The sequence below is a fragment of the Vulpes lagopus genome, chromosome 5 (assembly GCF_018345385.1).
Source record: "Vulpes lagopus strain Blue_001 chromosome 5, ASM1834538v1, whole genome shotgun sequence".
NCBI lineage: Eukaryota > Metazoa > Chordata > Mammalia > Carnivora > Canidae > Vulpes > Vulpes lagopus.
The window spans coordinates 19,435,086-19,459,700 of record NC_054828.1 but is presented as its reverse complement, the minus strand read 5'-3'; the positions used below and the strand labels follow the sequence as shown (position 1 = coordinate 19,459,700).

General features: G+C 42.4%; 1 protein-coding gene across 2 annotated transcripts; it reads left to right on the top strand.

Moving 5' to 3' along the window:
• Nucleotides 1–1,032: 1,032 nt before the first annotated feature.
• LOC121490422 (sulfotransferase 1C2) lies at nucleotides 1,033–23,381 on the top strand. Of its 2 annotated transcripts, none has more exons than XM_041754093.1 (8): nucleotides 1,033–1,213; nucleotides 8,450–8,627; nucleotides 9,084–9,209; nucleotides 15,623–15,720; nucleotides 20,496–20,622; nucleotides 21,073–21,167; nucleotides 21,300–21,480; nucleotides 22,598–23,381. In XM_041754093.1, the coding sequence occupies exons 2-8, from the start codon at nucleotides 8,477–8,479 to the stop codon at nucleotides 22,705–22,707; spliced, it is 888 nt and encodes a 295-aa protein (XP_041610027.1). In that variant the 5' UTR covers nucleotides 1,033–1,213; nucleotides 8,450–8,476; the 3' UTR covers nucleotides 22,708–23,381. The 2 variants fall into 2 exon arrangements, with proteins under 2 accessions (XP_041610027.1, XP_041610028.1); XM_041754094.1 differs by lacking the exon at nucleotides 1,033–1,213 and adding an exon at nucleotides 6,774–6,827.
• The last annotated feature ends 1,234 nt before the right edge of the window (nucleotides 23,382–24,615 follow it).

Genomic DNA, 24,615 nt, shown 5'->3' with positions numbered 1-24,615 from the left:
ATTACCACACATAATTATAAATTGTTTCTTGTGTTAAGAATTTTTAAGATCTACTCTCTTAGCAACTTTCAAATATGCAGTACAGTATTATTAACTACAGTCACCGTGCTGTATATTACATTCCAGGACTTACTTATTTTATAACTAGAAGTTTGTGTTTTTTGACCACTTCCACCTTCACCCATTTTGCCCATCCCACATGCTCCACCTCTGACAACCACTAGTTTGTTCTATCTGTGGGTTGAATTTGTTGAGTTCTCTTTTTTCTTTTTTTTAAGATTCCACATTGGGACACTTGGGTGGCTCACTGGTTGAGCATCTGCCTTCGGCTCAGGGTGTTATCCCAGGTCCGGGATCAAGTCCCACATCGGGCTCCCCATGGGAAGCCTGCTTCTCCCTCTGCTTATGTCTCTGCCTCTCTCTCTGTGTCTCTCATAAATAAATAAATAAAGACTTTTAAAAAAAGATTCCACATATAAGGAAGATATAGTATTTGTATTTCTCTGTTTTGTTTCACTTAGCATAATAGCCGCAAGGTCCATCCATGTTGTCACAAATGGCAGTATTTCCCTTTTCTATGTCTGAATAATTTTCCAGTGTGTATATGTATATCACATTTTCTCTATCCATTCATCCACCAATGAACACTCTTCAATATTTTAAATAATGATGCAAAAATCAATGTACATGAATATATATCCTTTTGAGTTAGTGTTTTGTTTCCTTGGGATAAATACACACTAGTAGAATTGCTGGATCATATGGTAATTCAAGCTTGAGAGAGTGCTCTGTCCTCTCACTGTGGTCTGATTTTCATGGAAGAATGTTCATTCAGTCATTTCCTTCCACAGTTAGGAATTAATTCACCTTGTGTTGCACTTTGAACAGAAACCCAACCCTGACTCTGTATACCTAGGTGTGTTCAATGCTATCAAAAGTAAACTTTTTGATTAGGGCCCTAAATAGGGTGACAAATGAATTACTGGGTAAGAAAGCTATAGCAACCCTACAGGCTACACGATTGCCAAAAATGTAGCCACATGCCTCCATGGTGGGATCAGTGGTGAATGGACCTCCATGTTGCCATTTTATCCTGGATCAAGTTGCTCAAACAGCCTAAAGGTGAAGCCTGGTAAAAGTCTCTAAGGAATATCTAGATCTGGTCCCCGACTTCCTTGCCTGAAGATATACCACTTGCCTTTAAACACCAACTGTAAGTAATTATAAAAACGGAGAGAGATTGTATTTGCAGCTCTTTTGTTAGTCTTTTAAATGAAATGGATTAAAATATTGAAAATGAAATATGTTATTAATTTTGAAAGGGGGTTAGATTGTTAGCCACTTGAAAAACAAAAATAAAGTTCAGGTGCATTTGACTCCTAAGAGAAATGGTTTTTTACTTCTTTTTTATTTAATTACTTCCCATCTTTATTGACATACTCTTGACATATTACATTATGTAAGTGCAAGGCATATAGTGTCAACACACTACATATACTTACATGTTTCAAAATGATTACCCCCATAGCATTAGCTAACACCTCCATTATGTGACATAACTACTATTACTTTTTGGAGGAGAGAAAATTTAAGGTGTACTCTCTTTTAACAACTTTCAAATTCATAATACATTATTGTTAACTATACTCACAGTGCTATACATTAGATACCCAGAAATTATTCATCTTACATTTGGAAGTTTATACCCCTTGACATTTTCTCTACCCTCCAGACCTTGGTAATCACCATTCCACTCTCTAATAGTTCAGTTTTTTAGATTTCACATATATGTGAAATCATGCAGTAGTTGTCTTTATCTGACTTATTTCGCTTAGCATAACGTGCTCAAGGTCATTCCATGTTGTCACAAATGGCAGTGTTTCCTTCTTTCTCATAACTGAATAATATTTCAGTGTGTGTGTATGTGTGTGTCCCATCTTCTTTATCCGTTCATCTGTTGATGGACACTTTGGTCATTTCCAGGTCATGGCTATTGTGAATAATGCTACAAAAAAAAATATGGAATAGAGATGTCTCTTCAATATTCTTTTTTCATTTTCTTTGGATATATACCCAGAAGTGGAATTACTAAATCATAAGGTAGTTCTATCTTTAATGTTTTGAGGAAACTCTATATTGTCTTCCACAGTGGCTGCACCAATTTACATTCACACCAACAGTACACAAGTTCCTTTTTTTTTTTTTAACATACTTGCCAGCACTTGCTATTTCTTCTCTGTTTGATAATAGCCATTCTAACAGGTATGAGGTAACATCTTATGATGATTTTGATTTGTATTTCCCTGATGATTAGTGATGTTGAGCATCTTTTCATGTACTTGTTGGCCATTTGTAGGTCTTTTTTAGAAAAATATCCTTCAGTTCCTCTGGAAAAGAAAAGTTTTTAAACAGTGATATTGCTCCACACTCTGAAATATCAAAGTATCCTTTACACTTAACGTATAAGACCACAAAGATGAGCAAACAATTCCTTTGAAGGAGAAGATGAATTATAAGTGATTTAGAGATGTGACCCAGAGAACATATGGGGAAGGGACTCAGGAGTAGGCTGTTCTTTGAGAAAGTATCTGTGGCCCTTTGTGTCCAGATATTGAGGCTGGAGCTCTGACCTCAAAAAAAAGTGACCCAATCTGAAATATTCCTCATGTTGTACCAGTGCTACTTTACAATCACCAGTAAACAAAGCTATAGAAGATGGACTTAAAACATGCTGTACTGGGGATTTAAAAGCCTGCACTAGGGATGCATCCTGCTAGGGTTCAAATTGTGGCTCTGTTGCTATGATCCAGAGTAAGGTTTTTACTCCTCAAGTGCCTCAGTGTCATTGTGCTGTGACAACAGTAGCAGCCACCTCACATTAATTTAAAGGTCTAAATTAAATAGTTAAAAATCTGAGAGGTACCTGAGTGGCGCAGTTGGTTAAATGTCTGCCTTTGGCTCAGGTCATGTTCCCCACACTGGGCTCTCTGCTCCATGGGGAGTCTGCTTCTCCCTCTCCCTCTGCCTGCTGCTCCCTCCTACTTGTTCTCTCTCTCTCTCTCTCTCTCTCTCTCTCTCTCTCTTTCTGTCTCTCAAATGAATAAATAAAATATTTTTTAAGTTTTAAAAATGTGAGGTTCTTAGAATGGTGCCAATTATATGATATATTATTGTGCCATCATCATTAAATGTCATAAAAATATTTTAATTTAAAGAAAAGAAGATGCTAACAATGAACTAAGGTGGTTTATTAAAGTTTGTTCACCAGAACATAAACACATTAAAGAACTATACTATAACATCAAAACAAAACAAAACAAAAAACAATACTACTCTCATTGGCTGACATCCACATCATGGAGATGTACATAGAAATAAAATATCATCCTAGGTAAGTCTGCCATGTACCTATACAACTATAAGGTTTAATGACTATCACAATTTCTGGAAAGAAATATATCAGAATAGGAATTCATAGAAGAACTGAGGCCCGAGAAACAGCAGCAGTGACCAAGACCCTGTCACTGATTCCATAAACTGTTAGACTCAGAGGTACAATTCCCCACCACCGTGGAAGTCATCCACACTCTACCTGTTGTGAGGCACGAACCCAAAACATGTTCCTGAAGTTCTTCCTTCAGAAGTCAAAAATTCCGAAAAAAAAAAAAAATTCCGTCCTTCAGTTTACCCTCCACAATCTGTTTCTATGAAATTACCCCAGGCACTCTGAAGAACCAGAGTAAACCCACCAGGTTTGTTTACATAGATCCCTCAGTTGAGATGCAGAGCTGAGGAGCATTTTAAAAATAAAAATAAAAATAAGACTATTCTTTGGAGAAAAATATCATTATATTCTGATTACAGAAAAGCATCCTATCAGTTGAAAATTGGGAAAATACAGAAAAGAACAAAGAAAGGAAAAGGCAACTGTCATTGTATCCTAGTTACTCATCATCCCCAAAACTTGACAAATCCTATCTTTTCACTTTTACACATTCTAGTGGTTGGATAGTTGTATTGGGGGTTTAATTTTTTATTTAATTTATTGATTTGATCTATTCTCTGGTAATTAATGATGTTAGTATCTTTTCATGTATTTCTTGGCCATGTCATATTTGTGAAGTACCCTTTCAAGTCTTTCGCCCATTTATCTCTTGGGTTGTTAGTCTTTTCCTCACGGATTTGAAGGAGTTCTGTGTATAACCTGGATATGACTCTTTTGAGAAATACTTTCTCCTACTTTGTAGATTGCCTTTTTATTCTCTTAAGGTGTTTTTGATGAACATAGTTCTTCACTTTAATTTAATCCAATTTCGTGATTGTTTTCCTTTATGGTAGATGTTTGTTTTAGTCTATTTAATAAAGGTTGGCTTTTCCAAAGATCATAGAAATATCCTTTCATGTTTCCTTCTAAAAGCTTTATTGTTTTACTTCTCACATTTAGATCTACCATCTGCCTAGAATTGGTTTTCAGGTATGGCATAGGATGAGGTGAGAATTCAGCTTCTTCCAGCTCGATATACAATTTCAAGCACTATTTATTGGAAAGGTTGTGCTTTCCTCTTCTCCTTTGCAGTGACACGTTCTTCATAAACCCAGTAGCTGTCTCTGTGTGGGTCTGTTTGTGGATTCTCTCTTCTGTCTCATTGGACTATTTGTCCTTGCACAAGTACCACACTGCCTTAATTCATGTGCTCTTATAGTAAATCTTGATATGAGGTCGTTTCAGTTAAAAGCATTCAGATTTGGGGCCATAAACAACCAAGGGATAACTTGATCTGAACTCACAAAACTTAATTTATATGCTAAGTTCATGAGAAACCAAACAAGAAGAGGCCAGAGGTGAACAGATCTGCTAGAAAGTTCTGCAATATCATACTTCATCTGAGGGGGATGTGGAAGAAGCCAACATGTGGAGCAGTTTCTAACTGCAAATTCTTTGATTGAAAGAACCACAGGGGGATCCCTGGGTGGCGCAGCGGTTTGGCGCCTGCCTTTGGCCCAGGGTGCGATCCTGGAGACCCGGGATCGAATCCCACGTCGGGCTCCCGGTGCATGGAGCCTGCTTCTCCCTCTGCCTGTGTCTCTGCCTCTCTCTTTCTCTCTCTGTGACTATCATAAATAAATAAAAATTAAAAAAAATATATTAAAAAAAAAAAAGAAAGAAAGAAAGAACCACAGGTTTATTCACTGCTTACAGTTGCATTCCGTAACTATATGTTAGATTAATAACCGATATTGTTAAATAGAGGGCCTTCCCCATCCTTAGTCCAAGATGATGTTTCAGGTGTGTATGCTGGTGCTACCATGACCAGCAGACAGCTTGCAACAGGCAAAACACGCAACACAGGGTCGCTCTGATTTTGGCAGAACCTTACTTAGCAAGTGGTTGGAAATTATGGTTTTGTGAGTTAAATAGTTAATGGTAGTTAATGCTGAGAACTTATGAGTCAGCCAAGGTTCCAAGAGTTAACAGCACTGGAGTAAGTGAGGTTGTCAAAGAGAAGAGAGCAGAACGAAGAAAAATGGATTGAGATTATAGAAAGAAAAAAAAAAAACTTTGGAAAACAGAAGGAAGAGGTGTCAATGAAGAAGCATCAAGGGGTTCAGAGTCAAAGGAGACAAGAAGACATTGGCAGGAGGGTTGACCAGGGTTTAAATTCCAGGAAGAAAAATACTAGGTCACAAATAAGATTGGGAGTCAGCAGGACTGTAGCAGTTCAGAGATTATTTACCACAGGGATGGATTCTAATTTTCAGGTAGCCAAGGCCATTAGGGAATATACTCTGCCTCCATGGAAGTATGCCCTCTAGGATAAGGCACGGGAGAAATAAATACACACATAGCTGGACTCTAGATTTCCATTCTCTATGCATTCAGGTTTGACTGAATACACTTTGGGAAGAAGGCATTTTAAAGCATTTGCCCCGGGGGCGCAGCGGTTTAGCGCCGCCTGCAGCCCAGGGCCTGATCCTGGAGACCCTGAATTGAGTCCCACGTCAGGCTCCCTGCATGGAGCCTGCTTCTCCCTCTGCCTGTGTCTCTGCCTCTCTCTCTCTCTCTCTCTCTCTCAATAAATAAATAAAATCTCTCTGTTGCTATGAATAAATAAATGAAATCTTTAAAAAAAATTAAGCATTTACTATGTAGTAGGTAAGGTGTTTTCATTAACATTGCTGTTTTTAATCTTAAAACATTAGTTGGAGACAGGAACAGTCACCCTCATGCTGAAAGTGAGTCAGACTAAGAAGCCAAGCAAAGGAAGGAGAACACTAAGGGAGCAAGAGTCTATTTGGAGCTGGATGCATCTGTTCCTGAAGCCAAGTTCCATTTTCCCACAGGTCCAAGTGTTTTAGAGTCTCTGTAGCACCAAAGGAGCTGCAGCAGCGTGAAAGCCACGTTCAGCCACCAGGCTCAGTTGCTGGCAGGCATGCACAGATGCTAGGCAGTGAGCTCAGAGGAAGGAATGGTGTGTTCATCCAAACAGCCCTGAAGTTCACATAAACTCAAGGGAGCTGAGATTTGCTGAGAGGTCAAAGCCACATTTGACCTTGTTTATATTTCTTTCACCTCAGGCCAGGTCACAGGGCTTGTTCCCGTTTAGTACCAATTCTCACAGAAATGGCTCCATCTTGTGTTGATGCCAAGAGCTCCCAGAGGAACTTTACCTCCTGAAGGCCCCGAGTGCCTCAGACACAGTAGTAGTTTGAGCCTCTGCAATTGCCATACCCAGGGAATGCTGCCCTGCTTCCTTGGAATGTACTTTATGTGCCCACTGACCCTTGATCAGAACTTTGGGCTGCTGATTTTCAGCTAGAACTTGAAGGTAAGAATATGGCTTAGAAGAAATCCTTAACTTGATGATTTTTTTTTATTTCTATTATCATGATGTAGTTACTGCTGTATAGACAGAAGTGATTAACTAAAGCCAGAGAAAGTTTTAAGGAACCTAAAAGGTAAAAGAGATTTATAACCAAGATACCAACCTAACAGTGGAAACCTAGAAATTCAGGACCCAGAGGCAAAAATCTCCAAAATCCCTGTCCTATAATACCATCTCTCCTTCCCACCTGGATCTCCCCCTACATGCTGAACCTACAAAGGGGATTAGACCAGGTCCCTGAGCTCCAGGAGAACTAGACACGAAAACAAGTAATTGCAGGGCATTTACATTTCCTAAAAGGCTCTAAAGTCCTGGCACTCATTTTATGCACCAATTAAAATGAGTTTATTTATACAAGGCACTAAGCCCAGCACACGGCTATCTCAATAGCCAATTATTCTGGAGTAATATGGCCCACTTCTCCTCCTGGTTTCCTCATTTTGTGCGTTTAAAGCAAAAAAACTTGGGACACCTGGGTGGCTCAGCGGTTGAGCATCTGTCTTGGGCTCAGGAGTGATCCTGGGGATCTGGGATCAAGTCCCTTGCAGGGAGCCTGCTTCTCCCTCTGCCTATGCCTCTGTCTTTCTCTGTGTCTCTCATAAATAAATAAATTAAAATATTTATTTAAAAAATATAGTAAAAAAACTTAACTCAAGAAATGGGCAGAAAATTTAAGTGGATATTTCTCCAAAAGAGATATATGAATGACAAATAGGCACATGAAAGGATGCTCAACATCACTAATAATTAGGGAAATGAAAATCAAAACCACAGTGAAACATCATCTCATACCTATTAGGATGGCTAACATAGAAATTAAAATTTTTTTAACATATACTTAATAAATAAAAATAATAAACAGAAAATAATTAGTGTTGGCAAGGCAAGGGTGTGACAAAATTGGAACACTTGTGCCTTTCTGGAATGTTAAATGGTGTAGCTAATGCAGAAAACAGCATGGCAATTTCTCAAAACTTTAATGTTCTCAAAAACATAAAATTATCATATGATTCAGCAATTCTAATTCCAAAGAATTATAAGTAGAATCTTGGAAAAATACTCGTTTACCAGTGTTCATAACAGCATTATTTACAAAAGCCAAAAATTAGAAGTAACCCAAGTTCCATGCATGGATGAATGGACAAACAAAATGTCACATATACACATGATGGAACATTATTCAGCCTCAAAAAGAAAGGAGATTCTGACCCCTGCTACAGCATGAATGAGCTCTGGAGGCATTTGGCTGAGTGAAATAAGCCAGTCACAATAGGACAAATAGTGTGTGATTCTATTTATATGCAGGGCCTAGAGAAGATCAATCTATAGAGACTGAAAGTGGAAGGGGATGGGGTAAAAGGGCAATGGGGAGTTCATGTTTAATGGCATTGTTTCATTTTGGGAAGATGAAAAAGTTCTGGACATGGTGGTGATGGCTGCACAACAATGAGAATGTACTTAATGCCACTGAACTGTGTACTTAAAAATGGTTAAAATGGTAAATTTTATGTTATGTGTATTTTACCACAATTATTTTAAAAGTGCCCTCTGTCTTCTGCCCACAGGGACCTCCCCTCTCGTTGCAAGACAGTATGGCCCTGGCCACAGCATTGGAGGCACAGCTACAACTGAGAGAGGTGGCAGGCATCCCCCTGCAGGCTAGCACTGTGGACAACTGGAACCAGATCCAGAACTTCGAGGCCAAGCCAGATGATCTCCTCATCTGTACCTACCCTAAATCAGGTGATTGTGGGACCAGGGGGACAATCAGACTTCAGCCTGTGGAGTCAGCAAGGGCTGCTCACATCAGTTAAAATCCCCCTCAATACAGTGCACTCATTCAAGGAAAGCTGCTCCTTTTCACTGGCCCATGATGAGGTGATCTTGGGATGCTTAGTGTCCCTGGGTTTAGCCAGGGTCAAGCATGATAGGGTTAGGGGACCCAGCCTGCTGTCCTCTGTCACGGACAGCTCTTGGGTGACAGTGTCATGTGGCTTTGCCTCTGCTGCTCTTTCTCTTCATGGAGACTTCGTGGGTTTTTCTCACATGGACATCCATCTGTCATAGCTGACAGGATCCTGACCTGAGGGGAGGTTGAACCAAACATCATTAGTCTCCACATCCCCTTTTCTCCCCCAAACACTTAAGACAGATTGTCTAACAGGTTTCTCCTTCTCATCCTTTCCACATGGGCTCCAGGGACTACATGGATTCAGGAAATTGTGGACATGATTGAGCACAATGGAGATGTGGAGAAATGTCAGAGAGCCATCATTCAACACCGCCATCCTTTCATTGAGTGGGCTCGGCCACCCCAGCCCTCTGGTGAGAGCTCCCTGCGTACTGCCCTGGCTCCTTTCTTTTAAGATCTTATTTTTTAGAACAGTGTTAGGTTTACAACAACATAGAGGCACAGAGATTTCCCACACATGCACAGCCTTCTCCATTGTTCAATATTCACTCCTCCCCCAGATGGTGTATTTGCTACAATTGATGAGCCTACACAGACATGTCTTAATCACCCAAAGTCCATAGTTCATATTAGGATTTGCTCTAGATGTTGTATGTTCTTTGCTTTTGGACCAATGTATAATAACGTGGATCCAACAATGTACTACCATACGGAGTAGTTTCACTGCCCTAAAAATCCTCTATGTGCCCCCTCGTCACCCTCCCTTCTCCCCAGGCCCTGACAACCACTGATCTGTTTACTGTCTCTACAGTTTGCCTTTTCCAGAATGTCATATAGTTGGAATCATACAGTACATGGACTTTTCAGACTGGCTTCTCTCACTTAGTAATGTGCACTTCAGTTTTCTCCATGTCTTTTCATGGCTTCAGAGCTCATTTCTTGCCAGTGCTGAATGCGATCCCATTGCTTAGATGTACACAGTGTATTTATCCTACTGAAGGGCAGTAGGCTCTCCTGTGGCTCTCCTTCTTCCTTTCTCTTCCTCTCTCTCCTGTCTCTGTTTTCTTTTCTCCTCTGTTTTGTCTCTTTGTTCTTCCTCCCCTCTCATTTCTATCACCATGGGTTTCCTCCTCCTTTCTTCCTCTTTGTTTCTTTCTACAAATTACCTAAGGTTGTTTGCCAAAAATGAATCATCAAGTAAAAAGGAATCTGCCTTATTTTCTTTTTCAACACTCCCTCTGACCATTGCTGCTGTAGAACATACAGAGAGGGTGGAAAGCTATATGTGGAACACTTCACACTCTCTTCTTTCCTTACTCTACCCATACAAATTCCCAGTGGAGTCAAGGAAGTGCCAGATAATTAGCAAAAATAATGCAATTGCAGCCAACTATTTCTGTTCTGTAGGGAAACTTTTTAGAGTAATACTCAACCCAGAAATTTTTTTCTTCACACCAAAAAAAAAGACAATCAGAAGGCAAAAGAAGCCATTCCAGGTAACAGGCAGCTACTGGAAGCATTTTGCAGAACAAATTTAGGAGGAAGGCCTACTTTTCTGTTTCAGCATTGCGTAGTTCAGCACAATAAAAAAAAAAAAAAAAAGGAAACACACCTAGCTAGAGCCACAAAACTATAAACAATACAACTCTAGTGTGGAAGTTTAATTTGGACAAAGTGTGGACAGATAAATCTACCAATGCCTTGCCCAGCTGCTCAGACTCCTCTGGTCCTTAGTTCCTATCCGTCTGGTTGACCACTAGCTTAGCAATCCAATGCCTGGTCTGACCCCTGCTCTGAACTACCTGTGGGGCTCTGACCCCACACACAGGGTCAGAGCCCCACAGCACTGCCTGCTTAATTGTGATCCCACTTTGGCAGAGTCAATATGTGTAAAAAGGTTAGGGCAGTACCTGGGACAGAGTAGATCTTATTTAAGTCTTAAATACTACTGACCATGCCTTAGGCTAAATCCTTTGCCCCACAAGAGCGTGTGTTCCCTGAGGCATCCAAGCCCAGTGTTTGATCTCATTTCTACATCCCACACCTGCCACCATTGTCTTACCTCTGACAATTTGGGGTTTTAAAGAGAGGGGAAAAAAGCCTAAGCATGATTTCTAGTGAGGATTCTTGACAGTGGGGAGCAAAGTATCCAGTCACTAAGTTATCATAAGAAACAGGATAGCACTTATCTCAAGGCAATGCCAGCAGCTGCAGAATTCAAGAAAGGTCGATAACCAAGAACCAAGCATGGCACATCATATACAAACCAAGATAGTTTCTTAAAAATCAAAGTGCCTCATGTCCAAAGAGATGACAAGCAGTTAAGTCTTTACAGTCTTTCCATCCAGGCAGTGGTTTTATTTCATAGTACATGATCCCTGCCACCAAAGGCAAGGACTTACCATTAGGAGGGTAGGATGGTTGCCAAAATAGACTGATGGGAGCTGGTCAAGTATACTGGCCACACTCAGAGGATTCAGGAGTGGACGAACACTGCTGGATATAGTGCAAGTTTGTGTCCCACATAGCCAATCTCCTTCCCAGGCCTCCTTCCACTCCCCCTGCCCCCCACACTACCACCACCTACTGCTAGAGAGCTGTTTTACATCAAAGGTATTGCAGGGCTGACCTAATGACAGCAGGGCTGGGAAGAAAGAATATATAGATGAGATCTAGGAATAACCCTTTCAGCTCAACAAGCATTTATACTACAGGCCCTAGGCTGTACTTATAAGACTCTACACTTCCACTTGCCCTCAATAATCCATGATCCAATGGATTAGACAAATGCAGACCATATGATGACAAGCAGTGGGTATGTTGGGTGGAGTTAGCATAGAATTTCATAGGACTTCACCATTGGCAGGGTAAAGAATGGGCCTGAAGACCAATGCCTGGGAAGGTGACACCTGCAGTTACAAGCTGCTACTGCTATTGCTGTGTCTCTCCTGCCAGACTGCAAGTTCCTCACGCAGATAATGAGAGCCAAAAATGACTCGCTTGGCCCCCTTCCTTCATGTGTCAGCCTCAGGAATCGACTCTGTGGCCTGAGGTGTGTTCACGGACACTCTCTCCTGCGCTTCTCAACCCCAACCCTAAGGCTGAGCACTCATGTCAGTGACAAGGGAATAAGGCCACCCAACCAGCTCCTCTGAGGTACTGATGTGAGAGAGAGAGAGAGAGAGAAATGTATAATTTACCTGAACCTGTGAAAAAAGACATTCATGGATGCTCCACGTAAAGCCCTAAACCCACAAAATTTCTGTCTGCTGTAGGGGTTCTTCAGCAGTAAACTTTGAAACTGGAGCTGGGTCAAGCCGGCTGGGAGAGCTGCATGTAGGAGGAGGAAAGCCTAAGCCTACCAGCCTCCTTCCCACATAGAGGTCATTGGGCCCCAGAACTAAGGGGCAAACATGCTCAGGTCATCACAACATCTCTCTCTCTTCTTCCTTCTCACCTCTCTGTCCTGTACTCCCTCTGCACTTGGGCCTCTGGAAAGCCCCATTAGTTTCTTGCCTGGCTATACATTTAAAGGCTGTTTGTAGTGTTTCAATCAGATTTTGCACGTGTTTTATAACAGGACAGGTCTTCATAGTGTCCAGGCCACCATACTACTAGCAGTGGAAGTGTCTGGAGAGACTCTTAAAGAGCAAATGGGACCAATCGGGTGCCCAGAGACATAGACAAGAAGGAAGGGGCCTGGAGCAGCAGGATGAATGTAGATAGCTCTGAAGGGGAACATGTGAGCAGGAGACATGACAGAACATGAGGAAAGGAGCTAGAGACAGGACAGTTTTACACGTCTTGCTAAGGAATATAAACTTTAACTATAAACCAGTGGTTTTTAAAAATAAATAAATAAATAAATAAACCAGTGGTTTTCCAATTTTTCTTTTCAGTACCAGGATTTTTTTATTTAAAAAAAAATTGTTGGGGCCCTGTCATCCAACAATTCCACCTCTGGGTATATGCCCAAAAGAACTAAAAAACAGAGACTGGAAAAGATAACTTGCACACTCATGTTTATGACAGCATTATTCACAACAGCCATGGATGGAATCAACCAAAGTGTCCAAGACAGATGAACAGATAAGTAAAATGTGATACATACATGCAATGAAAGACTATTCAGCCTTAAAAAGGAAGGAAGTTCTAACACTGGCTACAACATGAATAAACCTTAAGGATATTATGCTAAGTAGAATAAGCCAATCACAAAAAAAGATGAACACTATATGATTCCACTTTTATGAGGTAGCCAGAGTAGTCAAATTCATAGAATCAGAAAGAATGGTGGCTGCCAGCGGCTGGGAGAGGGTGGAATGGGGACTTAGTGTTTAACAGGAATGGAGTTTCAATTTTGCAACATGGAGAGTTCTGGAGGCTTCTTGCACAACAGTATGAATGCGCTTAGCACTACTGAACTGGACTCTTTAAAAGGATTAAGATGGCAAATTTTACTTTATATATATTTTACTACAATTTTTTAAAACTACTAGGGATTCCCAACATACAAAATAAGCAAAATCAAAAATGACCAGAATGAAGCACATCCTTTCAACTCCACTTTGAATCCAGCCTCTTAAACACATAGCTTGGGGAGCAAACGTGAAAAACCACCTTGAGTATGGAAGGTTTCCAAACAAGAGTCACATGGTCTGAGCTGCTCAAAAGCAGCAACCATCTGAAAGCACCAGGGAGCATTTACATTTTCAGGTGTAGGTAACAAGACCAGTTCCAGACCTACTCCCTCCTAGGGTGAAGGGCCTTGTCTTCCTCCTCTTTACTGTGACCTGCAGAGATTCTTGCTCCTCCCAAAGCCCGGGAGAATAACCAAAGCCGTAATGCTCATACAGACCACGTGGACAATTTATATCAGCAAGAGGGCAGTTTGGACTAAGTGGCCTTCCCGGGGATCCAGCTTTTTACAAGTCAAACATGACAACAGCACTCTCAGGATGTCTGTCAGGGGCATCTCCTTCACACCTTTCTTTCTACCCCATGCCCATCTTTGGAAAACCAAGCACTCACTGGAGTACTCAGGGATGAAGAGATGTGGAAAGCCAGTGTAGAAGGTTGCTCCAGAGCTTAACTTGTTGATACACATTTACAATAAAATGCTTCTTTATTACCAGGTTTGTTTCCCTCCTACATTCCAGCAGCCTTTCTGACCCTTCATTTAGAGGCATTTCCCATCAACTACATATCAGAGTCCAAATTCAGTGTGTCCCTGGACAGCATCAATGTACTCCAGATCCTTGGGGCTGATTCATTTCTCATCACTAACTCTGTTCACTTTGCATAAGCCTGTGATTTCACTAGAATCTAAGATTCTCTAAGATTTCTCTAAGAAGCTTCTTAGAGAAAAGGAGCATGTCTTCTTTAACTTTGTTGCCTTTCCGCTGTATTAGACTCAGACCCCAAATCCAACATGTGTCTGACCGGGGCTGGGGGGTCCTTCACACCAACAACAGACTCTCTATGACACCAGCCAGGTGTCCTACAATTCAACTCAAATCTGACACTACCTACCTGCAGATGGTATCAGATCTCACAGGTGAAGGGCTCACGAAACTGCTCTCCCTGCACTTTAGGTGCCAACTGCAAGTAGTAGATTCCCAGATTACCCACAACTTCTGTCCAACTTGACTACTAATCAGGTGTTCCCACAACCCTCTCTTTGGCTAGATGGAAGAGACACCTCAGACAAACCATAGGGAGAGGACTCAAAGCTTCTATGCCTTCTTTAGGCACCATCCTCCCCAATCTCATGTTCATCAACCCAGGAGCTCTCAAACCCTGGACTTTGGGGATTTAATGGAGCTTCATCACATAGGCATGATCTATCATTTACTTCATTTTCAGCCCTTCTCCCCTCTTTGGAGAAAATTCCAAGCTTCTAATCATGGTTGGTTTTGCTGGTGGCCAGCCCCCATCCAGGAACCTCCCCGCTGGAGTCACTTCATTAGAATAGGACACACCTGGGGCACCTGGATGGTTCAGTCAGTTGAGTGGCTGACCAGATTTCAGCTGGGGTCATGATCTCAGGTTGTCAGCTTGAACCCTGCATCAGGTCTGTGCTGAGCAGGGAGTCTGCTTGGAATTCTCTCTCTCTCTCTCTCTCTCTCTCTCTCTCTCACCATCCACTCCTCTCCCTGATGATGCATGTGCACAGTCTCTTACTCTCTCTCAAATAAGTAAATAAATCTTCAAAAAAATAAAGAAAGAAAGAACAGGACACCCCTAAACCCAAACAACAGGGGTTTCAGGAACTCTCTACCAAGAAGCAGGGGCAGAAACAAATATAAATTTTCTATTATCTCACATCGCCTAACCTCAGTCTAATGCAATGATTGCACAGAGCGGGTGCCCAGTCAGTGTTTTAGAGTACAGAATGGAAATCACGACTCACATGCCATGAAGTACATGTGTTTTTAGAGATGAAACAAATGACTAACACGTAGGTCAGGTACATGGCAGCCTACTGCAGACATGCAGGGATGGGTGCTATCTAGAAGGCAAGAAAGACTTGCACTCTAGTCCCCTTGGCTCTGCCACAACAAGACCTAGCTTGTCCATTCTCAGCTTTCATCTCCTCATCCTTAAAGTGGCATATTAATTGAAGCTCCCTTCCAGCTCTCTAGCTGTAGGAGTCTACAAAAGTGGTAGTCATCTCAATAATCTCATTATGAAATCAAAAAGGAAAGTCAAGAGATAAGCAGAAAAAGGGAAGGGAGGTGTTAGGACATTCTGGACAGAGCCCAAAATATAAGTTTCCCCTGCAATGCTTGTACTATGCAGATGTTTCCTCTTGATTTACTTAAAGGGGTGGAAAAGGCCAACGCAATGCCCTCTCCACGGATACTAAGGACTCACCTTCCAACTCAGCTGTTGCCTCCATCTTTCTGGGAAAACAACTGCAAGGTAAGACAGCAACAGCTTCCCTGGGGACAGGCAGGAGACTGGGGCCTCCTGGGAGCAAATCATCCAGTCCCTAACTCACAACAGTGTCATTATATTTACTCTTCCACCATCTCTGATGTATTGACTGTTGATCAGCAGGAAAATAAAATGTAAAGTTCTATCTATACTCAGCAGGATATTCACCTGAAGGATTTCAAACAAGACATGAAGGCAAAAGCCAGACTGAATTTTTGGTATGAACTGGAGACACTGAGTGTTCACAGTGACGCAAGGGTGTGAGCAATTAAGAGAAGAAACAGAGCAGAGAAGAAAAACTGGGGAGAAAGAAAAAAAACCCTAAATATGTTTAAAAGGGTGGAGCAATGTTTCTTAAAGGGAGCCTTGGCTCTGGCCTCTCATAAAATCTGGGCTCTTTATTTATTCTGGGACTTTATTTATTCTGCACTCCAGTGCCTAGTCAGCTCCTGGCACAAAGAGGACATTCAGATGCTGAATGACAGCAAGTGAGTGGCTGTAGAGTGAATGGAGGTGAGGGAAGAAACTGAGGTGTCAGCCAGCACTGGTAAGAAAGTTTTCTCCAAAGTGGGAATGAAGGGGACAAAGGACTAACATGGATGTATTTCTAGGGGACAGTAGCAATCACGGGAGTCCTTTCAGCCCAGTTGTCTCAGGGAACAAGAATCTCCACTTCTGGATTATAGCCAGCTAAGTACCCTGAGAGCTTCTGTACGAAACACCTTGCAATAACACATAACACACGACAAGTTTCCTTGTAAATGTGTCACTGAGATCCAGAGAGGAAAGGAAATCTCTAAGCTCCTCAATGGAAAGGAGAGGTCACTGAGCCTGGAGCTGTGCTGCAGGTATTTGACGACCTGAAGAAGCCAGCAGCGTGGGATTCATGGCTTGGGTCTCATGGAGTCAAAGAATGAATCTCAAGGACACAGGAAAATGAGCAAAGCAATAGACGTCTATTAAGCAGAGATACAGAGCAAGCTCTCAGAAGCGAGCGGGGTCCTGACAGGGTTGACACCAAGGGCTTGTAGTGGGAGTTTTTATTGAGAACCTAGCCTGGGACCCATGGCCTTGAGATTCTTGTGCTGTCTTGGTTTGAGGAGGGACTATTGATAAGACCTTAATGATTTATTTCTTTGTGGTCTGGGGAGTTTCTGTGATTACTTAGTAACTATCAAAGGGGGACACTCCCTAACATTTTGGAGCTGGGGAGCCAGGTTTATCTTTTTTCCTGTTTTTGCTGCTGTATCTCTGTTTCCTTGGGATGGGTGGGAGACTGACTCTGGGGCCTCTCAATGGCTTTGGGATTTATGGGAACCCACAGATCTATGGGAGCCTGACTTTGGGCCTTTCCCTTATCTTTCCCTGCCTAGCCGCATCTGCCCCTAACTCATTCCTACATCAGCTGCACTGGGTCAAAGCCCAGAGCAGAAGGAATCAGAAAAGTGAGGAACCAAAGCTGGGACAGCTGAAGGGCCTCATCCTCAATGGGTGGATGGAGGGGGCCAAGGCAGACCCATGGAAACCTCTCTGTCTTCTCCTGGGCTCTCAGCTGCCCTGAAAATGTGTGGCCATAGGCCTCCTGTCTCCAGGAAGGAGGTTCAATGTTATAATTCTTGCATTGTCCAAGAAGCCCCATGCTGAGAAACTAGCATAAGGTGGTTCCCACTGCCAACCTCCCCAGGATGACCTGCAGAAACAAACACTGGGGGACGTAACTCCAGCATGGGCCACAGTGGCCTGCTTGAGTTCACCACCTCACATTACAAAATAAAGAAAGGAACAAGCCAGCAAGAGAAAGTCTGCAAAAAGCACAAACAGCAGGGGTAGACCTCGAGGACTTCAGATATTAAAATGATCAGATATAGAAATGTAAGAATGTTGAAGTTGTGTGAGTAAATGAAAGATTGAATCAAACATAAAAGAAATAAGATACTATTTTTAAGATAGAATTTGTTTTACTAAAGTAAATAAATAAATAGGATTTCTGTAACTGAAACAATATATAAACATTTGCTATAAAAATTCAACCATAGATCTCTGGTTTGCCAGCACCTGGGGTGACTCTCCCTCAGGGACTGGGGAGGGCACAGTGCCACAGGCGTGGAGGGGCCGCCGAGCCTCAGACAGACCACCAAGCCCCCAAGGGGGCGAGGGCACCAGGGCTGGTTAGAGAGCTTCATGAGTGGCAGGGTGGCCATGGGGACAGAGACCCTGCTGTGGGTGAGGGAGGAGGAGCCCTGTCCCACGTCATCTACCCACTTGCTTCTTGGTCTCCTCCTGTGCAGTAGGACCCCCATCTCCGAGTCTGCACCTGCAGGACTGACTTCCTCCCTCTGTCTCTGCATTTGTGGCCTTCAGCTCCATCACCACCATCTCTGCTTTACAAAGATACAAAGCACCAATCTTAGAGATTAAGATCGCGTTCCTAGCACCCGAACCAGCAGCACAAAACTGGTAGTAGAACCCAAGCCCTGACAATCAAATTTCCTCTCAGTGTTTGTGGGATGTGAGATTGCCATGAAAATAATTTTTGTTGCCACTTACTGTCATGCATCCTTCACAGAATGTGTTATTGATCACCTGTGGCTATTTCACATCAGTTTCTTAGTTCTTTTCTTTCTAGCCCTTTCCATTTCTGGATTTAAAAACTAATAAAAAAAATAGTAATACACTAACACAAATTCAACAACAGGTAAAATGCAGAATAGACATAGCAGAAGAGAGAATTGGTGAACTTACAGGGGGAAATGGGAAGAAGTTTTGAGGAGAGAGCCTTGTGATTTGAGGTGAGAAATATGACAGGAAGATTGATAAAATGAATATCAAGCAGTAATGAAGCCTCACACCTGAAAAGCACCAGGGTCCATCAGGAGGCAGAGGGAGCAAGGGTAAAATGTGGGCAAGAGCCTTTATTGTAGTTTCTGATGGAAGGAATGGGTGAGACAGGTAATCAGGCTTAGGACTGGGTACTTTGGGTGATTTCTGGAGATGCTGGGGCATAGGGACTGCCCCTGGTTATATGGTCCTGGCCCTGGGGTGATTAGAGCAGATGGATTGTGACCCAAAGCATGAAAGCCCAATAAGGGAGATAAAGGCTCCAGACTGGTTGCCTTACATGCAAAAAATGAGCTTGATAGTGAGTTGTCACTATCTGTAGTAACCGGCTAAACCTGGCAAAAGCAGTCCCTCTAAGGTCAGCAAGGCCCCAGGATGTCAGAGTATCAGAATGCAGAAAATGTCACTATTGACATTTTAGGCCAGAAAATTCTTTTGAGGGAGTTGGGGTGAGGGGCTCGCCTGAGTATTATAGAATGTTGAGCAGCATCCCTGGTCTCCACTCATTAGATGCCAGTAGCACTACCACCCCCAGTTGTGACAACCAAAAATACCTCCAGACGTTGCCATAGGTTGCCTAGTGTGCAAAATCATTGCCAGTTTTAGGGTTTAAAAAAAAAAACAGCATCACTATGAAATGACTAGTCACAGATCTGAGGTGGCTGGCCAGTCAACAAGGCCAGCTTGGGATTGATGCATCAGAATTTGAGTGGAGCTCTGGAAAACTGTGTGGAGGTTCCTCAAAGAGTTAAAAATAGACCTGCCCTACGACCCAGCAATTGCACTGTTGGGGATTTACCCCAAAGATTCAGATGCAATGAAACGTCGGGACACCTGCACCCTGATGTTTCTATCAGCAATGGCCACAATAGCCAAACTGTGGAAGGAGCCTCGGTGTCCATCGAAAGATGAATGGATAAAGAAGATGTGGTCTATGTATACAATGGAATATTACTCAGCCATTAGAAACGACAAATACCCACCATTTGCTTCAACGTGGATGGAACTGGAGGGTATTATGCTGAGTGAAATAAGTCAATCGGAGAAGGACAAACAGTGTATGTTCTCATTCATTTGGGGAATATGAATAATAGTGAAAGGGAATATAAAGGAAGGGAAAAGAAATGTTGGGAAATATCAGGAAGGGAGACAGAACATAAAGACTCCTAACTCGGGGAAACGAACTAGGGGTGGTGGAAGGGGGGGAGGGCGGGTGTTGGAGGGGAATGGGTGACTGGCACTGAGGTGGACACTTGACGGGATGAGCACTGGTTGTTTTTCTGTATGTTGGTAAATTGAACACCTATAAAAATTAATTAAAAAAAAAAAAGAATTTGAGTGGAGTACGTAGCAGTCACAATGAGATCAAAGGTCAAATTAGGTTAAAGCGAAAGGCTGGGAGGGTAGAAAGATACAAATTGTAGTCAAAATGAAACAGGATGCTTTGTAGAGCAGGAGTTGAGTGATTTGAGATGAAAATAATAGAGTTGATGAGAACAGGAGAAAAATAAGACCATGAAGCCATTCCGATTTTCCAGGACATGGAGATGAAGGTATTAGGAGGATCATCAGCAAGCACGTGGAAGCTTCTGTCTCATGGTAGTTCATAGTTGCTAGAGAAGGATTGGACCCTGACAACTAAAAGGGCAATCAGGAGTCAGGCTACTTACCAGGACTGAGTTTGGAATAAAGAGGAGAATCAGCAGAGAAACGGGGACAGCCAGAGGAAGACGAGATCATAGGTCAAGTGGAATCAGCAGAGAAGCAAGAACAGCCAGAGAAGGAAGAGGTCACCAGCCAAATTGAACTGCCAGCACAGGAGAACTGAACCAAGTGTGCAAAGCATGAAATTCACCTGAGTGAATTCTGTGAAAATTCACTTTTCATACCATCTTTTACCCACCCCTCTTCTTAACCCAAAGTTCCTTTATGTAGCTCGAAATGCCAAAGACTGCATGGTTTCCTACTACCATTTCCAAAGGATGAATCAAATGCTTCCTGACCCTGGTACCTGGGAAGAATATTTTGAAACCTTCATCAGTGGAAAAGGTAAAGAATAATCCTTCACATCTTTGCATGCCCACTCCATGTAGGGTCAGTCTAGGAATCAAGCATAGCATTTTGAGTCCTGAGAAGCTTATGTTCCTCCTTAGGCATGTCCTACCTCAGATTGGGACTTGGAGGTGCAGGATGGCTGAGCTCAGAATGAATACCCCCAGTCCCAGAAAATATCTCTCTCCCAATCTGAAAGCCTTTATGCTAGGTCACTTGACCTGTAGAGTCACCCTCCTTCCAAAGAGTATCCTTGTGCTGATATCAGGGCATATATGATTATACAGAATAAATAGGAAGCCACGTTAGGTAGCATGTTGGGATAAATTACCCCAAGGCTGTACCAGACCACATCACCCTCCAACTTAAACACATGTGGACTCAGGACATATCTGAGGCTTTGGATGATCCTTTTGTAGACTGTTCTGTTTCCTGTGTCTGTTACAGTGGGCTGGGGTTCCTGGTATGACCATGTGAAGGGATGGTGGGAGATAAAAGACAGATACCAGATTCTCTTCCTCTTCTATGAGGACATAAAACAGGTGAGTAAAAGCCCTTCAGGAGGACTGCTCCAGGCTGTCTCAGGGCTGTGCTTCTAGGAGGGACATCCTGAAGAATTTAAGTGCCATCCTGATACCTCCTTCCATTCCAATGTGATGTTACTATCACCACAGGACCCAAAGCATGAAATTCAGAAAGTCATGCAGTTCATGGGAAAGAACTTGGATGAAACAGTGCTGGATAAAATTGTTCAGGAGACATCATTTGAGAAAATGAAAGAAAATCCCATGGTGAATCGTTCCATGGTTCCTAAATCTATCCTGGACCAGTCCATTTCCCCCTTCATGAGAAAAGGTTTGTGTGGCCTCCAATACTGTCTAAATACGAGTATAAATGAAACGCTCAGTTTGTCTAGTAATATGCTGTCTGCTTCTTAGCAAGGAGATGTTAGGTTTTATTAATTTCAAGAAAAAATATTTGGCTTATTAGGAACAATTTACCACTAATAAGATGGGGATTTGATCCTGGCTGGCTCCCAACACAAGGGGCTTTTTAGGAGGAGTCATGTACAGGTGTAAGGGAAATGTGGTCTCACAGGTAGTTAAAAGCAAGAGCCACTGTTGGTCTGGACCTCATGGGGATCCCTGAATCTCAGGGTCAGGACCTCAGCAGTAGGAGGGTACAGCTCTTTGCCCGAAGTCTCCCCCACTTAAAGGACTCAGCTGCCCTCCACATGTCTGCCACGAGTCCTTCCTCCATTGATCAGTTTCCCATCTCTCTGCCGATTACACCTTTTTCCTACTTTCTATCTTCTGTTGACTCAGCTTCTGCTCTCAGCTTGGTCTTGATCATGGCCCAGACATGCTCTATATCATGACTTCCAACTATAACTACCGTTGAGCACTGCCTCATTCTTTTAATATTTCTTAGTTTCCAATTCCCAAAAGAGGAATTCTAATTGCCCCAGCTAATATTTTTTTGAGAATAAAAAACATTCTCATCTTTCAAAAGTTCCATCTCATAGCCTTTTCCAGTCTATCTTCACCCTCAGATACAACCACCATTATAATTTCTATCACTACAGATTGATTTAGCCTGTTCTTGGACTTCATATAAATTAAATCATACAATATGTACCTTCTTGTGCCTTGTGTCTGTCACTCAATGTAACATTTTGATATTCCTCCATGAGGCTATGTCAGTAGTTCCTTTTCATTTCTGTGCAGTGGTCTATTATGTGAATATACCACAGGTGGGGTCAAGGCACCAGCGCCTTTGTGCCTTGGCATCAATAGTATCCCTGAGCTAGGAGCCCACCCCCTGCACAAAGCACCCAGGGCCCTTCTCAGAACTGAGAGCTGCAGTGGATGGGTATGCATTCAAGGGGAAGTGGAACAAGGCAGGAGTGTTTTATGGCCACAGAAACTTTCCGTCAGAGTGACACCTGCATCTCGATTTTTTCCTTTTCTAGGAACTGTGGGGGATTGGAAAAACCACTTCACTGTGGCTCAGAATGAGAGATTTAATGAAATCTATAGGCAAAAGATGGAAGGAAGCTCAATAAATTTCACAGAACTCTGAGCAAGACATACATAGAAAGTCCTTCAGCCCAGCCAGAGTATCTCTGAAAGCATTTTGTAAAGTACACAATTATGGTACCACTGAACCTGTGATTACTGCGTACTAGCTTTATTTTTTTAGAAGGATCATGTCTAATGCTTATTTTCTCAACCACTCTTTCCAAAGTAAGAAATAAAGAGGCTTATTCAACAAAGTAAAATATAAGACTTGAATACTGCAAGGATTCTTTAGGTCTCCATCATTCTGGAAAGTTCATCCTTGTTTTTTAGTCTGTAATATACCTTGGGCATAAATATGAAAATATTAGTTTCTATCTATTTTGATAATATGGAATCTCCAACATCTATCTTGGCCATTCAAGAACACTCCAGCTGTGCTAGTTTGTGGGGTTCCACCTGATTACCATGAAAGGGACACTCTGAAGGCAGTTCTGATGCAGTCTACTCTGTGAAAACATGTCCCAAGTGCCATCCCTGGTGAGGAAGGAAAGGGAAAGGCACGGAGGGAGAGGCCAGAAGACCAAACACTGATAAGGAGTCATAGTGCTTCATGAGAAAATGCTCTGCATCACTTGCCATCAGGGAAATACAAATCAAAACCACAATGAGATACCACCTCACACCAGTGAGAATGGGGAAAATTAACAAGGCAGGAAACAACAAATGTTGGAGAGGATGCGGAGAAAAGGGAACCCTCTTACACTGTTGGTGGGAATGTGAACTGGTGCAGCCACTCTGGAAAACTGTGTGGAGGTTCCTCAAAGAGTTAAAAATAGACCTGCCCTACGACCCAGCAATTGCACTGTTGGGGATTTACCCCAAAGATTCAGATGCAATGAAACGTCGGGACACCTGCACCCCGATGTTTCTATCAGCAATGGCCACAATAGCCAAACTGTGGAAGGAGCCTCGGTGTCCATCGAAAGATGAATGGATAAAGAAGATGTGGTTTATGTATACAATGGAATATTACTCAGCAATTAGAAACGACAAATACCCACCATTTGCTTCAACGTGGATGGAACTGGAGGGTATTATGCTGAGTGAAATAAGTCAATCGGAGAAGGACAAACAGTGTATGTTCTCATTCATTTGGGGAATATGAATAATAGTGAAAGGGAATATAAAGGAAGGGAAAAGAAATGTTGGGAAATATCAGGAAGGGAGACAGAACATAAAGACTCCTAACTCGGGGAAACGAACTAGGGGTGGTGGAAGGGGAGGAGGGCGGGTGTTGGAGGGGAATGGGTGACGGGCACTGAGGTGGACACTTGACGGGATGAGCACTGGGTGTTTTTCTGTATGTTGGTAAATTAAACACCAATAAAAGTTAATTAAAAAAAAAAAAGGAGTCATAGTGCTTAATTACAGAAACAGAAGGGGTGTCCATTCTGGAGCCTGAGTTATATCCTGGTAAAAGCAGAAACACAGACGGAGGAGCAGCACCAACAAAGTCAGCCCAGGCATGGTTGTCAGACTTGGAGATAGTCTTTTCTGCAACGCTGTGCCCTCTGGAGGCCGACATTACCAAGCTACATGCCCTTTTCACTGGTTTCCCATACTTATCCTGCTGAAGCCCTGTTGCTTCATATTTGTTGATTTACTTGTCTATTTCTCCCACCTGAATGTAAATTCTTTACCATTTGGTTCCATGTCTTATTCAACATCTCACTCCCAGTATGCAATGCAATGCATGGTACATAACAAGTGTTCTGCAAGTACTTGGTAACAAGCAAATGAATGCATAGATGAATAACTACAAGAAGGTAGGCACATTTCAGATTACAAATTCCCAACTTTGAGTCCCAACTAGTCGCATTCCAAAGCTGAGGGCAGTAGGTGCTCCTGCTTCACCCGAGGGGAAGGCAGTAAGAGGTTAAATTAAGCCCAACTACAATTCTGACTGCTT

Bases quoted from the DNA above. Each gene is read 5' to 3' on its own strand.
- LOC121490422 (XM_041754093.1), top strand. From the start codon at position 8,477: ATGGCCCTGGCCACAGCATTGGAGGCACAGCTACAACTGAGAGAGGTG. The intron at 8,628-9,083 runs GTGATTGTGGGA...CATGGGCTCCAG, and splicing joins CTGTACCTACCCTAAATCAG to GGACTACATGGATTCAGGAA. The intron at 21,481-22,597 runs GTTTGTGTGGCC...TTCCTTTTCTAG, and splicing joins TTCCCCCTTCATGAGAAAAG to GAACTGTGGGGGATTGGAAA.